Below are 14,896 nucleotides of genomic sequence, written 5' to 3'. Positions count from 1 at the left end.
ACTTGTTCAAGAAGTAGTGGGGAAAAAGCGAAGTTTTGATTTTTAGAGTGCTGTTTTCCAGCTGACTGTGTTAGGTGATCCTTTCTGTGACAAAGCACTTGGCGCAGTCTTGCAAAGATGTTTGTGTTACTTTTACATCACTATCCATTTTAACAGTAAGTTGTTACATGGGACAGGTAATAATTTATAGCAGGTGATAAGAATGACTCCTGAAGTGCTTTGCAAAATCAATTCCTCCTTTCATTTTTTTAGTGTTGTTGTAATACTCTCTTGCCAAGCCTATGACAGTTACCTTGTCACAGGTATGCCCACATACATTCCTCTCCACACATATTCACGTTATTGCCAAAGAAACTATATATTTAAAAAAGATTTGATATTACTACTTCTAAAAATAAAAAAAGTATCATTAGATCTTTATGTTAGACAGAATAAAACTATGATGTCCATCAACAATATCCATTATCTGGCTCTAATTTGCAGTTTTCAGACTCATTTTGGTTACTCCCTCCACAGTAATACATGTAGTTAAGCTACTTGCCCTCCCCAAACATGTATTAGCTATTCTGCTTCATAAGCATATGATTAAACAATCAGCTTAGTATGGATTACAACTTTCAATCTCCATTAAAATCTCACACTTCTTGCACTCAATATTGTACCTCCTGGAAAAGCTTCCATACTGCCTTCTGCCCAGTATAGGCTTCTCCTTGGTATTCCCATTAGCTCTGGGAAGTTTTCTTATAATATTAATTTCATAATTTCTCTTCCTCCATCTTTTGTATTCTTTCTTCCAGGAACACTGGTTCAAGTTGGATATTTATAGATTTTTTATATTTCTTCTGTACTTCATGTTTTTTCTATAATATATATATATATATATTTTTAAATATATTTTTATTGGTTTCAGAGAGAAAGCGAGAAGGAGAGAGAGAGAGAAACATCAATGATGAGAGGGAATCATTGATCAGCTGCCTTCTGCCCTCCCCACATTGGGGGTCAAGCCCACAACCCGGGCATGTGCCCTGACGGGGAATCGAACCATGACCTCTTGGTTCATAGGTCTATGCTCAACCACTGAGCCATGCCGGCTGGGCTATCATATATTTCATGGGGCGGCAGGGGGGGGGGGGTCTGTTTATCTATGTCCTGAGAGATTTTCTCACTTTTTACTTCCATCCCATTTAATTTCAACAATCATTCTTAACTTTTTGGGAGTATTTTTCAAATTCTCTGGTTGTTTTTGTTCTTGTTTTATTGATGTCATATTGTCTCATATCTGTGGAGATACTAATTGGATGGTATATAAAATTTCTTTTGTTCCCTCATTTATCTTGACCTTTCTTCATTATGCTGCATGTTTTGTGGTTCTTGGTTGACCCTTCAGATGTATGAAGGAGAGGTAAGAATGAGGGATAGGAATGATTTAAGGGTGAATGGGTAGGGAGCCAGCTCTTGTACCAGTGGCCTCCTAATTGTTAGAATGAATAGGGATTTGTGTGTCGGATCCAATATTTCACCAGTTGCCCTGATATTTCCTTCAGTCTCTTTAGAGAAAGACCTCACATTATTTGCCTTAGACTATGAATAGTCAGTCTCACCTACAACCTAAAGAGATGTATTATAGATTTTTGAGACAGGAAACTAACAGGGTAAGGTTAATTCAGAGAATATGCTGGTGTGGAAGACACTAGAATATGGAGACTTGAAATGTTAATGAAGAAACTGTTACACTTATCCCAGAAGGGGAGATAGTTAGGACCGGAAGTAGGGCATTAGTAACCCGAAATGATTGGGGCAGATAAAAGAAATTATGAAGATAGAATGGTACATGTTTCAATAAATAGTTTGGGTAAAACTAAGGATTGAAAGCAGTGTGACTAGAAAAATGGAGGCACCTTTAATAAAAATGATCAAGTCAAGGAGAGAAGTTGATTTTTGTGAAGCAATATAATGAGCTAATTTCTCCCCCTTTTCAACAAATCTTTCCCATCTATGTAGTAGCAATTTTTTATATAATAGCAAAGATAGACTATTCTATGTAAATCATCTTTTCCTTGCAAAGCCATTGTAGTTTCTTAGGGATGTTCTTATTTTTGTGTGAAGTATTAGAAATCTAAATTACCTTATGCAGTAATTTACAGAAGGTTGAATATATGATAGAATTTAAAGAACTATTCTTTCATAATATCATGAATAATATACAGAGCTTAGTGATCCATAAGAGATGGAAGTTTAGATTTGGAAGGCCCAATCTAAATGATCAATTATAAGTTTTGATACCTGTCAAAAAATTGTAATAATAGAAAGTGAAATCAAATAAAAATGGTGATAGTGCCTATGGACACTAGAAATGAGGAGTAAATAAATAAGTGATGGAATTTTTACTGCAGAAACAAAACATATGAACAACCTGTGTCCATTCTCTTAATTGCAGTAGTTGACCTATACTCCACTTCGTCTGATTTGATAATCTGTACTTTCTTGAGTGAGGAGTAAGCAAGGGGATGAAAGCAAAAGAACTCTTTATAATTCGTGAGGGAAAGCTTAGGGGAAACTGGGGATTGTTAAAAAAAAAAAAAGAAGCTTTAAAAACAATAATTGTTTTTATTTTAAAGGGTGTAGGCAGTTGTGTTTTTTTGTTTTGTTTTGTCTTGTTTTTCTGATTTCGACATCGCATCAGACAGCAGAAAAGGTGCTGCCAGTTGCAGACTTCCCCTGGAAGGGTTTCGCAGTGTCAGGTGACCTAAAACCAGTTAAAAACCCTGTTTTCATGTATCCTATTACTTTCACAATGAATACACTCCTTTTGCGTTGAACTTTGAAGCATTGTTTCTATTTGTTCCATATAATCATTTGGTTATTTGTGATTATTGAACTGCCTTTTGACTTGCCAGGGGTAGAGATTTTCGGGTTCAGTGTTTCCCTAAGTGCGCTAGTCATCTGTACTTATAAAGCAAGGGCTCTGGCATCAATTATGTCAGGAAATTGCTAGGTTAAACACAGTTAGATAAGATTCTTATTTCGGTGTGGGGGAGAGGGGAGAGCATCTCAGAAACTTTAGTATGATGACTAAGGAGAAACAATATATTGTATAGTGTTTCACAAACTTATTGACCACTAAATCCCTTCTTCATGGAGTCTGTTTTGGAACCACTGTTCCTCAGAATACATGTGGGGAAACTCAAATCCCTTAAATTTACAGATACATAGAAAAGAGATGAAATGCCTCATTAACAGCTGCACACTTGGACCAACGTCTTCTACCATATTTCGTTTTGCACCCTTTTGCCCCTAAATTCAGAAAAAAAATCTTTTAAGACTACATGATATTCCAAATTAGATCTGTAAAATATACACAAAGGGGTTTGAAGAAATAAACTAATGATTTTCAAACTTTTTTTTAGTATATTTTGAATTGGCACATTTACTTAGACAAAAAGAGTAAGATCCAAAGAGCCAGTTCACATTTGTAACCAAGGTTACACGTTTGTAATCAGAAAACGTTTTTCCTTTTTTTCCCCAAAAATCAACTATCTTTCTTGCTATAAAAATGTATTTCCTTTCAAGTTATAAAAAGTTCACACAGTACAATCATGTGTATTATCTAAAAGTGTCCCCACTTTCCCAGAAAAGGACTGGAAAACGACTTTGTTGTTCCAGATTCCATCTCTACATACATAAACATGTAACTTTTAAAGACTTCTTGACATAGATGGTATTATGGTAAACACACTCTTCTTTAATCTTAATTTTTAAAATCAACAACGTTACATGTTTATCCTCCTACATTAATACATGCAAATCTTCTTTAAATGGCTCAATGACACTACATTCTATAGCTCTACTACAATTTATTTAATCAATTTACCAATGATGGACATTAGGGTAGTTATTTCCTTCTTTTTTTTTTTTTAAGAAAGAGAGAGAGAGAGAGAGAGAGAGAGAGAGAGAGAGAGAGAGAGAAGAAAGAAAGAAAGAAAGAAAGAGAGAGAGAGAGAGAGAGAGAGAGAGAGAGAGAGAGAGAGAGAGAAAGAAAGAAAGAAAGAAAGAAAGAAAGAAAGAAAGAAAGAAAGAAAGAAAGAAAGAAAGAAAGAAAGAAAGAAAGAAAAGAAAAGAAAGAAAGAATTGCTTACTTACCAGGGTAGTTATTTTCTTACCAGACAGTGCTGTGGTAAATTTTGATATAGGTCTTTTTTTTTTTTTTTTTTTGAACCTTTGTGTGAGTATGTCTGTAGGAGAGTCCTTGAAATGGAATTGCTGGGTCAAAGAATATACACATTTAAATTTTTGTAAGTATTGCCAAATTGCCTTTAAAACATGGTATTAGTTCATTCTCTCACTGCCAGCATTGCAACAGTAAACTTTAAAATGGCATATAACCGTCACTGAACTTAAACAAAAAAGACTCTATACTTAGTAATGAGTAACAAAGAATATTTTTGCTATATTAATCTTACAATTATAGAGATAATTTATAAAGCATTGATAATCATGATCTCTCTTTCTCTCCCCCTTCCTCCTCTGCTCTTTACAGAGCAAATTATTCATGGAAGGATTTAGAAGCCTAAAAGAAGGAGAACCAGTGGAATTCACATTTAAAAAATCTTCCAAAGGCCTTGAATCAATACGGGTAACAGGACCTGGCGGGAGCCCCTGTTTAGGAAGTGAAAGAAGACCCAAAGGGAAGACACTACAAAAAAGAAGACCAAAGGGAGATAGGTAGGTTATCGTTTTAATTCGTCAGGTGATGAGCTTATTGTATTTAGGAAAGACTTTTGAAAACTTATTTATATTTTTATGTTATTGGACTTAATATAGTCTAGTAAAAATAACATGCCACCACTGTGGAGCTGAATGGAATTTTTCAGTAATATGGGCTCTCTTGCAATTTGAGCTACCTGCAACGCATACTGAACTGAGCGCTCAGCATTGCGCACTGACTAGTCGGTCCCCTGCCACCATTTACATTAGGCTGTTCTGAGACCACAAATGTGGTTGGAGTTTTCAACAGACAGAAATGCCTGTCTGTATATCCCAACACCTCACCTCTTTTTTCAAATGGAAATATACCTATTGTTTTGTCTGTTTTTAATGGATAACTCATATACAGAAAATTCAAATATTAAAAAAAAAAGAAGTTAGGGGAAAAAAATCACTTGAAATACAAACTGAGATGGGAATTATGCAATTTTTTGAAACTTGCATTTGTTTTTTACTTAATAATATGTCACAGAACATTTCATGTCAATTATTAGCACCTACATAGATAGCTTCCCACCGTGTGAATTAGTCTTTGGGCAGTTCCAGTTTGGCAATCATAAATAGAGTCGCTACAAACATTTGGGTACCACTGTTCAAGAAACCTAAGTTTTTCATTTATCTCAGAGTAGGATTGATGGATAATATAGTCATAGCTATATATTTAACTTTACAAGAAGCTGCCAACATTTTTTCCTGAGTGATTATACTGTTTTGAAGCCCCACCAACAATATATGAGAGTTCCAACTGCTCTGCATCTTTGCCAGCATTGTTATTGACAGTATTTTTTATTTTAACTATTCTAGTAGGTAGATATGTCATCATGGATTTCATTTTCATTTCCCCAATGGATATTGATATTGAACTTCTTTTTTGTTTTTGTGTCATCCTTTTATTTTCTTTGGTTTATACCTTTTGCCCATTACTGGATTGTGTGTTTTCTTACTATTGCATTTTGAGAGCTCTTTATATAACTGTAAATAAAAGTCCTTTGTCAGACATATGGTTTGCAAATCTTTTTTTCTGAATTTGTGGGTTGTCTTTCCAATCTCTCAAACATCTCTCACAGAGGAAAAGTTTTAAATTTTGATAAAGACATTTATCAATCTTTTATGTTATATTTATGTGATATCTTATTTAAGAAATCTTTGCTTAACCCTAGATCACAGAGATTCCCTCCTCCCATTTTTCTTCTTGTAGCTTTATAGTTTTACATTTTACATTTACATCTATAATCTTTCTAGAGTATACTTTTGCATATAAGGTGTTTGGGTTAGGTTGATGTGTGTTTTTTTTTAATATGAATTGTTCAGGTGCTATCTGTTGAAAAAATACCTTTTCTCTTGAAATGTTTTTAAATTAGAAAGTTTAATCTACTTTCTATCATTTCAGGTTAAAATATTAAATCTTAAAGTTTTTATTACAGGCAATTAAAACATTTAACAAATTCAAAATTTGGTTCCATCACTCAAAAGAACTTACTTGTTCAATTCTAATCTATATTATATATATCAAATTTGTTATATATGTATAATTTGTTCAATTCTAATACATAAATTCAATTCTAATACATATATGATAAAAACACCTTTTGTGAAGAATTATGGCAAGAAACATAAAATAATTTTAAAGATTTTTGCCTTAATTTTGAGTAAACTGGTTACAAAAGTAAGTGGGGTTATTTTTTCATTCTGTCTTAAAATTGTTCTGAATTTAGTGTTCAGTTACTAGTGTCCAGTTACCCAGCAGCAGTGTTATCTTGTTTTATTTTAAATCTTCCACATTTAAAATGTTTTCTTAAAGTTTCAAATGAAATAATTTTAGATTTATTTTTGCGGTTTAGTTTTTCTTATGCTCATTATCAAAGAGTAGAGGTTGACTAACCCTTACAACGCTCTCTTTATAGTAAAATGAAGGCTGTAAAGAAAAAAATATTTTTAAGCTCTATATTTCTTCTCACAAACTGGCCTACACTTATGGTTTTATTCTTTAATAAACCACAATTTACTATGAGAAAAAGAAGTATTTTTTTAACAGGAAGAAATTATGGGGGAAGAATGATTATTTATGATTATTTATGTCTTTGCCACTGTTGATGTTTAGTATTTACATGAAATAATCATGTCAGCCTATAAAATATAATTAAATATTTTATATAATAAAATTTTAGCTTATATTAACAAATATGTTATATTTATAAACAGCATGTATACTAATATAACTCATTTGGAAATCTTTCTATGTAGGTTAAATTATTTTAATTCTTAATTAAATAATAAAAACACATGTAATTTTTAAAATCAGTTGAAGTGCATGCATACATGGTAGATATATATATTGGGTATATACATATAGCTTCATATTTTTTAATTGTTTATGTGGTTTTTTTTTTACCTCCTTTTTTATTCTGATTTTTTTCTTGGGTAGTGACTATCTTCTTTGTTCTCTTTAACCTTCCCCATCTTTTGACCCAACCACATAGTCCAAGAAGTGCTATTTATAATGCAAGTTTCTTTTCAACAATGTTGACTTGAGATTTATAAAATAACTTAGAAAAGAATACCATTGTTCTACTGCTTTCATTCCATTTCAGGCAATATTTTATTTGCATCACTGCATTAGTACATGAGTAAGCTTTTTCATTTTCTACATGAGTTGGAATTTTAATTTTAATTTTTTTTTTTTTAGAAAGAAGGGTAATTGTTATATAGTTCAGTAGTAATGTTTTTGGCTTATAAGTATAGGAAATAAGTTTCATTTGATCATATTAGAAAGTCTTGTTCATTTAGCATTTTTAAGATGCTGTTCCTTTAGACTTAAAATTGATTATGAAATGTGGCATTCCTTTTAGTCCACTATTAAATGATAAGAAAATGACATATTATGATATATTTACTGTTTATGGTCAGAAAGACCAAGGTGAACATGAACAGAAACTCATTGCATATACATATATATATGATTTATTCTTAGCTCAGAAGAGTTAACTTGCCCTTTTTAAAAATAAAAGTGAATGTGTATGATTACTTTTATAGGACAATAATTTTGTGTTTCAAATTCTTTTAATTGAAGAATTAAAAGAATTTGAAACACAAAATTATTGTCCTATAAAAGTAATCATACACATTTGCAAGAAGGTTTGGAAGCCATAAGATATTCTTTTTTTTTTTTTTTGAAGGACTGTATATTTTGATTTGTTTATTTAAAAATATTCTTTGAATGTCCATTTACCTTAAGTACACTCAAAACTTGTGGTAACCCTTCTCTAACACCGCCCCCCCCCCCACACACACACACACTCACCCACACCTCTACAGCAGGATAACCTCTTTTAGACATTATCTCTGTGGTATAATTTAAAGTTTTTCAGATTCTTTATGGCTAGGAATTCAGGATATTTAAAATCCAGATAGAATGCCTTAAAGTAATAAATCTATACTTAGGTGTATGATACAATCATTTTAAGGATATCTGTTTTACATGAAAAGTTCTTTCAATTATTTTATTTTCATATTTATTACATCTGAGAACCTGCTCCCAAAAGAAAAAGAAAAATGCTCTTTAAGTGGTAGAGATATTTAAAAATGTAAATCAACAAATTCCAATAAATAACAGTTTCACCCTGATACTTGTGTGATTAGACTTAGGAATTTGCTGTTTCGTAGGTTCCTATTGTGGAAGAGAAATCTCTCAGGCATGAATTGATAGTCCAGATCCTTTGAGGTCTGTCTATTCTGACCTATGACCCCTATTCTTACAAGGTCAACATCTGAGGGCAGGAGATTAAGGCAGTTTAAAGACCGGAATGGTAAATGGAATGGAAAAATTAGCCAGCACATTTTGGGTGCAAAACATCAAAGTCATCAAATAGTTTGCTTATTTTAAACCTGGCTTATGAGTGTAACAAGCTAATTTTATTGTGTTTGTTGGAATCAGAAAAATTTAGTAATTTTAATTCACTTCAAGAACCTATTTATATAATAATATGTTTTGACTGTATAATATGAATTAAGTTCATAAAGTTTAACTTCAAAATATCAGGAAATGCAAAAATAATTTGTCACAGTGTCAATACATTTCAGTCTTCTGACTAGTTTGGGTACTTAATTTAAATTTAAATTAGGAAAGCATTTACCTTAGCTTTTGGTATGAAATTTTAATTTATCAACCATGTTAAATAAAACACATACACCTATATCAGCTGATAATTTCAGGTGACTCAGGATTTATTTATAATTCTATGCTGTTGACTTTTAAGGAAAGTCTGGTTTTAAAAGTTAGAGGTAGAAAATAGAAGAAAGTAAATTGATCAGGCAGGGACAGCTTGTTCCTTTTTTTCTTTTGTTTTTCTGATACTTTGCTCTTTTAATTTTACTTCTTTTCCTCTTAAACTGTTCCTCATGCCTTTGATTATATGCTTTTCATTGTAATTCCACAATATAGACCAGTAGGTATCCCTTCTTAGTTCCTATTTTTGGTCCCTTGTAAGCAATCCCCCAGCACCCTTTATTTTACATTTGTTTGTATCCTGGACAGCTGTGAATTTGCATCTTCTGCTTCCTACTAATGACTGGCAAGGGCTGGAGCTGAATAACTGAACTGTTGCATCCAACTTTCTTTTCATTCATACAGTGACTAAGGAAAGTAGTAAAACCAATAGAATACCCAAGTCTCCATAATTCTTCTACATTTTTTACTGTCTCACATTTACCTTATTATAGACTTAATTTTAGGGTGGTTTTCCAAGTCCTTTCTTCTTGTGATTATTTGGCCAGAGATCTCCTAATGAGGCAATTATAGTTGTTTCCTTCATTCACATTATCTTAGCAGATGCTCTCCCTGCTGTGACCTCTGTTCAGACCGGCAGACAATGTGCCATTCTCATCACCCTCTCTCTGCAAGACATTGTGTGGGGCCGAGCTTCATTGGGCACTGCCTAGGTCTCCCAAGGTGCCTGATGGGAATAGTCAGAAGCCAAGTGGCAAATAATCACAATTTTAGGTTGATTTTCTGATTGCTGTTTTATTCTAAGCATAATAAATAGTAAAGTAATGCCTGCAGAAACTCAGAAAAGAACTCTAATAATATTTCAAGAAATTGTGTGTTTAAAAGAAACTTTACATAGCTTTCTTCCTTTAGACTCTGGTCTTGGTGAAAATGAGATCAAATATTTACTGGATAATTTCCATACAAGGGATTATGAGAATTGGGTAATATTTAAAAATTTTGAGTTGCTTTCAAAAAAGGAAATTAATTTATCCTTTAATATTAAGTATATATATATTTTAATGAGCATCTGACATTGTTTGGAGCATCACTTTAAAACTCTAAAAACAAATTCTCATGTTTATATCTGCTGTAATGTCCAATCTGTTCCTGTGTGAATAGAATAAGGGCTAATCAAAATGAAAAATAATCAAGAGAAAATTTCCATATTTATGCTGCTAAATTCCTCCACTAAAATATGAGTGCTGTATTCCAAGCCCAAGTAATAATCCGAGGAATTACAAAGTTGTTAGCATCCTCTGGCTAACCTTTTTTTATTCTCCATTAATTAATTAAGAAGCACAAGTCAGTTCTGTTCTGATGAATCTGAAGAGCCTATGTAGTGATTCTTGTAAATGTACACTGGAATTTTAATATTTTGAAATTTGGTTAAAAATAAACAGATTAAGAACTAGACTTGAATTATTCTTATAAAAAGATTTTTCTTTTTATTGGTGTAAATAGGATTGCCTTATTTACATTATAATTTATAATATATGTAATAATATATAAATTACAATCTGCACTTAATACAAAGTAGTAATTTAATAAAAGCAGACCTCATTTTTGTAAAATCAGATTCATAATCAATGTTCCCCTATAAAGTAATATTGTTAACATGTATTTTCATATAATGAAGGGCTGTTTTTAAATGTAGGTGCTTTGGATATAATCAGACAACAGATTTTAAATTTAGAAAATATTTTGTAAAGGAAAAAAATGGACTTGTGATCATCTGACTTATTGGTTGAGTGTCAACCTATCATCCAGGAGGTCCCAGTTCAATTCCTAGTCAGGGCACATTCCTGGGTTGTGGGCTCAATCCCCAGTGCGGGGCCTGCAGGAGGCAGCTGGTCAAAGATTCTCTCTCCTTCTCCCTCTCCCTTCCTCTCTGAAATCAATAAAAATATATTTTTTTTTAAAAAAGAAAGATGTTCCTTAGCCTTTAGAGGTACAATCAGTTTTTTAAATTGAATAATTATCAGGCTTTATTTTTATACATAACTAGAGGCCTGGTGCACAGATTCGTGCACCAGTGGGGTCCCTCGGTCTGGCCTGTGCCCTCTCGCAATCCGGGACCCATCCCCGAACGTTGGATAGCCAGTTTTGGCCTGATCCCCACAGACCTGATCCAGACAGGAGGGAGCCCAATCCTGTGCATTGAGCATCTGTCCCCTGGTGGTCACTGCGCATCATAGCGACCAGTCATTCAGTTGCTTAGGCTTTTATATATATAGATAAGGATTTCAGACCATAGATATTATTTTAAGAAAGGCTTAAGTGTTTGGTATGAATTTCTAATTATTTTCATTATTTCTTAGATAACTTAAAATTTTAATTTTCAATTTGCTTCAAGGGTTATTTCACATAATTGGAGATATAGGAGTCACGAGTCTTTCAGGTATAAGTAATATGAACCAGTTCATAATGGCTTAGGGCAGTTTATTCTCAAGTGTAGTCACTAAACCAGCATCAGCATCACCTGGGATCTTTTTAGAAATAAAAATTCTGAGGCTTCATCCTGGCTTATCCCAGGGTATGGATTCCAGCAGTCTGTTGTTTTGTTTTGTTGTTGTTGTTGTTATTTTTAACATACTCCAGGTAATTTTGATGCACCCTGAAGTCAGAACTATTGCACAAGAAGGAAAAAAAATGAAATTATTGACTCACGTAATTTATAACTCCAGGAATTAGAATTGTTTCAGATACGTCTGGATTTGAGTGCTCAATTCAAGTGCCAGGAAGGCTAGAATTGCCAGCAGTTCTGACAAAAGCTTAGATTGATTTTATTGATCTAACATAGTGTGACACTGATTCCATAGACTTGAGTCATTTGCCCACCCCTTGAGCTGAGGAGTGAGGTGAGCCCTATCCAAACCACAAGGATTAAAATAGGGGAAGGAGGCCTCTCCCAAAAGAAAATCAAGGTGCTATTATAAAAAGAGATGCTGGATGGAGTTAGGCTAAAACAACTGTTGTCCATAAAACAGTGCTATTTAAAGTATCCAGTCTGCAAACTGTTTGTTTCCGTTTTCCAACAACACAAGGAGCTTGTGCCATCACGTAAGTCAACAAGTCACTTCCTTCATTGAAAAAGTCTTGTTGCAGAACAATGTCACCTCTTGTAAATATTCATTTCTTTATGTGTTTAGAAATTTTCTTTTGTTATTTGTTTACCTTTCTTATTTCCTTTTCTCCTTCTGGAACTCATGTTAGTCAACTGATAGTGGTCCTAAATTGGACTTTAAAGTTTCATACCTTTCTCTCAGCATTTCCTATCTCCTGTCTTGCTTTATGTTATAAGATTGTTTTTTCTTAAACTTACAAAATATTGCGTTCTCATGTGTGGCTATCTCTTCTTACTTTTTTTTCCTTCTTTTTCTATTCAGTTTTAAAATTTGAAACTGTTTGTAGCTCCAGAGGGCCTTTCCCCATTTTCTAAAAGTGCATCTTTCTTCCTTAAGTTACATTGTCCCTAAGAGTTACTGTTTTTTTATATATGTGTTTTTTAAAATCTCCAATTGTGGTTTTTCTTCCCTTAACAAGAAAATAGAGCTGGCTTTTAGCATTTCTTGAGCAGAGGCAGATATCTGAGCTCTGGAATGTATAGTTTCTGCCCTTTTGAGCTGGCAGTAAACAAACTATCAAACCATGACCCTCCTGCTAGGGGAGATAGGCAGAAGGAGGATGGATGGCTGGGAAAAGAACCTCTCTGTATCTTTCCTGCTCAGTGAAGATATATTCCATTTACCAAATGGAAAAGAAAAATAAAACACTTGGGAATAAAGCTTAATAGGAGATACGTGGAACCTAAATGGAGAAAATGAAAACTACACACTGTTAGCATAAAATAAACGTTTAGTAAATCTAAACACATGTATAAAGTCCATCCTGGGGTGTAGTATGTTTCTTCTTTTATTTTTTTAAATATTTTTTCCTAAATAGGGTTGATTTTGTGTAATTTTGTAATCAGCCACCTTACTGACGACTATTGATTTTAATAAATTTTCAGTGCATTTGTTTTTTAAGTTATAAAATATTTTCACCTACTAATAATAATTTTGCCCCATCCGTGGTAATAGTTGGAATATCCAATTTCATTGCTCTTTTATTTGGCAAGTTATTCCATTGTGTTTCTGCCTTTGTTTGTTACCCATCTGATGATCAGGTATATATTGATCTGTATTTTTTTCTGGTTTATTTCTTTTAACTCTGAAATTCATCTAAAATTTAATTTGTGACTTTATATAATAGGAAGCTTTATTTTGAATTCCCCCATACTCAGCATCTCTTGTTTGAACTTTTTTCATTGATTTGTGAAACCTCTTTTGTTATATAATGATTTCTTCTCTGTATTACTTCTAGTATTTATGTTTCAGGGCTCTCTAATTTTGCATTGTTTGTCCTTAAAAATACAAGCCTAAAAAAAAAGAAAAGAATTACACTCATCAGAGTAACAACATGAAAACTGTAGTATACAATTTTCTGGATCTTTTTTTTTTTTTTTATCCAGGTGGGGTGTGTGTGTGTGTGTGTGTGTGTGTGTGTGTTTGTGTCTGTGCATTTACATATGTATGCATTTGCTAAATGTATAGTTCTTCTATAACCTACTAATATTTTAGTCAGTAATCTCTTTTGCATAGTTATGTATTTTTATCTTATCTAAAACCATATTCAAATTTCCCCAAATAATTCCAAAATGTCCTCCACAGCTGTCTTGCTCAATTCAGTACCTAAAAGTGATCAATTTGTCTACTTCTCCCTCCAGATCTGTCCATTTTTCTGTGTGTGTGTATATATATACACATATATATATACACATACACACATATATATTCTGTATATGTGTGTGTGTATGTGTGTGTGTGTGTGTGTATACATTTAAATTATGAATTGAACCATTTCTCATTATTTGGCATCTTTCTCTATTCCTAAGAATAGTATATTTTTGCCTCAAGTGTATTTTCTCTATATTATTATTAAAACCAGCTTTCTTTTGGTTAATATTTGTCTGATGTCTTAGGGCTACCATAACCAAATACCACAGGCTGAGTGGCTTAAAAAACAATTTATTCTCTCACAGTTCTGGAAGCTAAAAGTCCAAGATCAAGGTGTCATTAGGTTTAGTTTCTCCAGTGGCCTCTCTCCTTGGCTTGCACATGGTGCCTTCTTGCACTGCCTTACATGGCCTTTTCTCCAAACACACATGTCCCATGTCTCTTCCTCTTCTTATAAGGACACAAGTCATATTGGATTAGGGGCCCCACCCTTATGACTCATTTAACCTTAATTACTTCTTTAAAGGCCCTGTCCTGAAATACATTAATGAGTAGGGCTTCAACATATGAATTGGTGTTGGGGTACACGTCAGTCAATCACACGGAATTACAGTTTCTTTCACCTCTTTTCAATTTTTTTCATGTTGTTATATTTTAGATACAATATATAGCTGATTTTAGTATTTTTTTAAAAATCTAATCTGACAATCTGTATTTGAACTGGTACAATTTGTCTATATATGTTGATACTGCCATTATTGATATTTTTTTTACTACAAGTCTTTATCTATTCACTCTGGGTTTTTCTGATTCTTATTTTCTTTATGTTGATGTTTTCCCTTCCCCTTCTTTCCCTGATTGAGATTTTAATGTTTGTTTTCTTGTTTCACCTTTCCCCTTCAGTAGTTCAGGGGTTATACGATACAATCTATTTCTAGTATTTCATTGGTTTCCTTGATTACTACCATGGTTATGCAAGTTAACAAATTCTAAAATTAGTTTACAACTTAACTAAGGCTCATATTCATCAATTGTATGCTGGGATAGCCATACTGTTTATTTTATTCACCATTCTGGTTGGTTGGGTACC

General features: G+C 32.9%; 1 protein-coding gene across 2 annotated transcripts in view; it reads left to right on the top strand.

Moving 5' to 3' along the window:
* LIN28B (lin-28 homolog B) overlaps window positions 1–14,896 on the top strand; it is a gene marked incomplete at both ends in the record, with an annotated part of 76,023 nt that overhangs the window by 45,417 nt on the left and 15,710 nt on the right. For both annotated transcript variants that reach the window (XM_079779836.1, XM_079779835.1), the window contains one exon: window positions 4,538–4,722. In XM_079779836.1, coding sequence (XP_079635962.1) covers window positions 4,538–4,722 — 185 coding nt within the window. The remainder of the gene's footprint in view (window positions 1–4,537; window positions 4,723–14,896) is intronic.

Source organism: Cnephaeus nilssonii, assembly GCF_951640355.1.
Source record: "Cnephaeus nilssonii genome assembly, chromosome: 9".
NCBI lineage: Eukaryota > Metazoa > Chordata > Mammalia > Chiroptera > Vespertilionidae > Cnephaeus > Cnephaeus nilssonii.
This window is presented reverse-complemented; position numbering and strand designations above follow the sequence as displayed.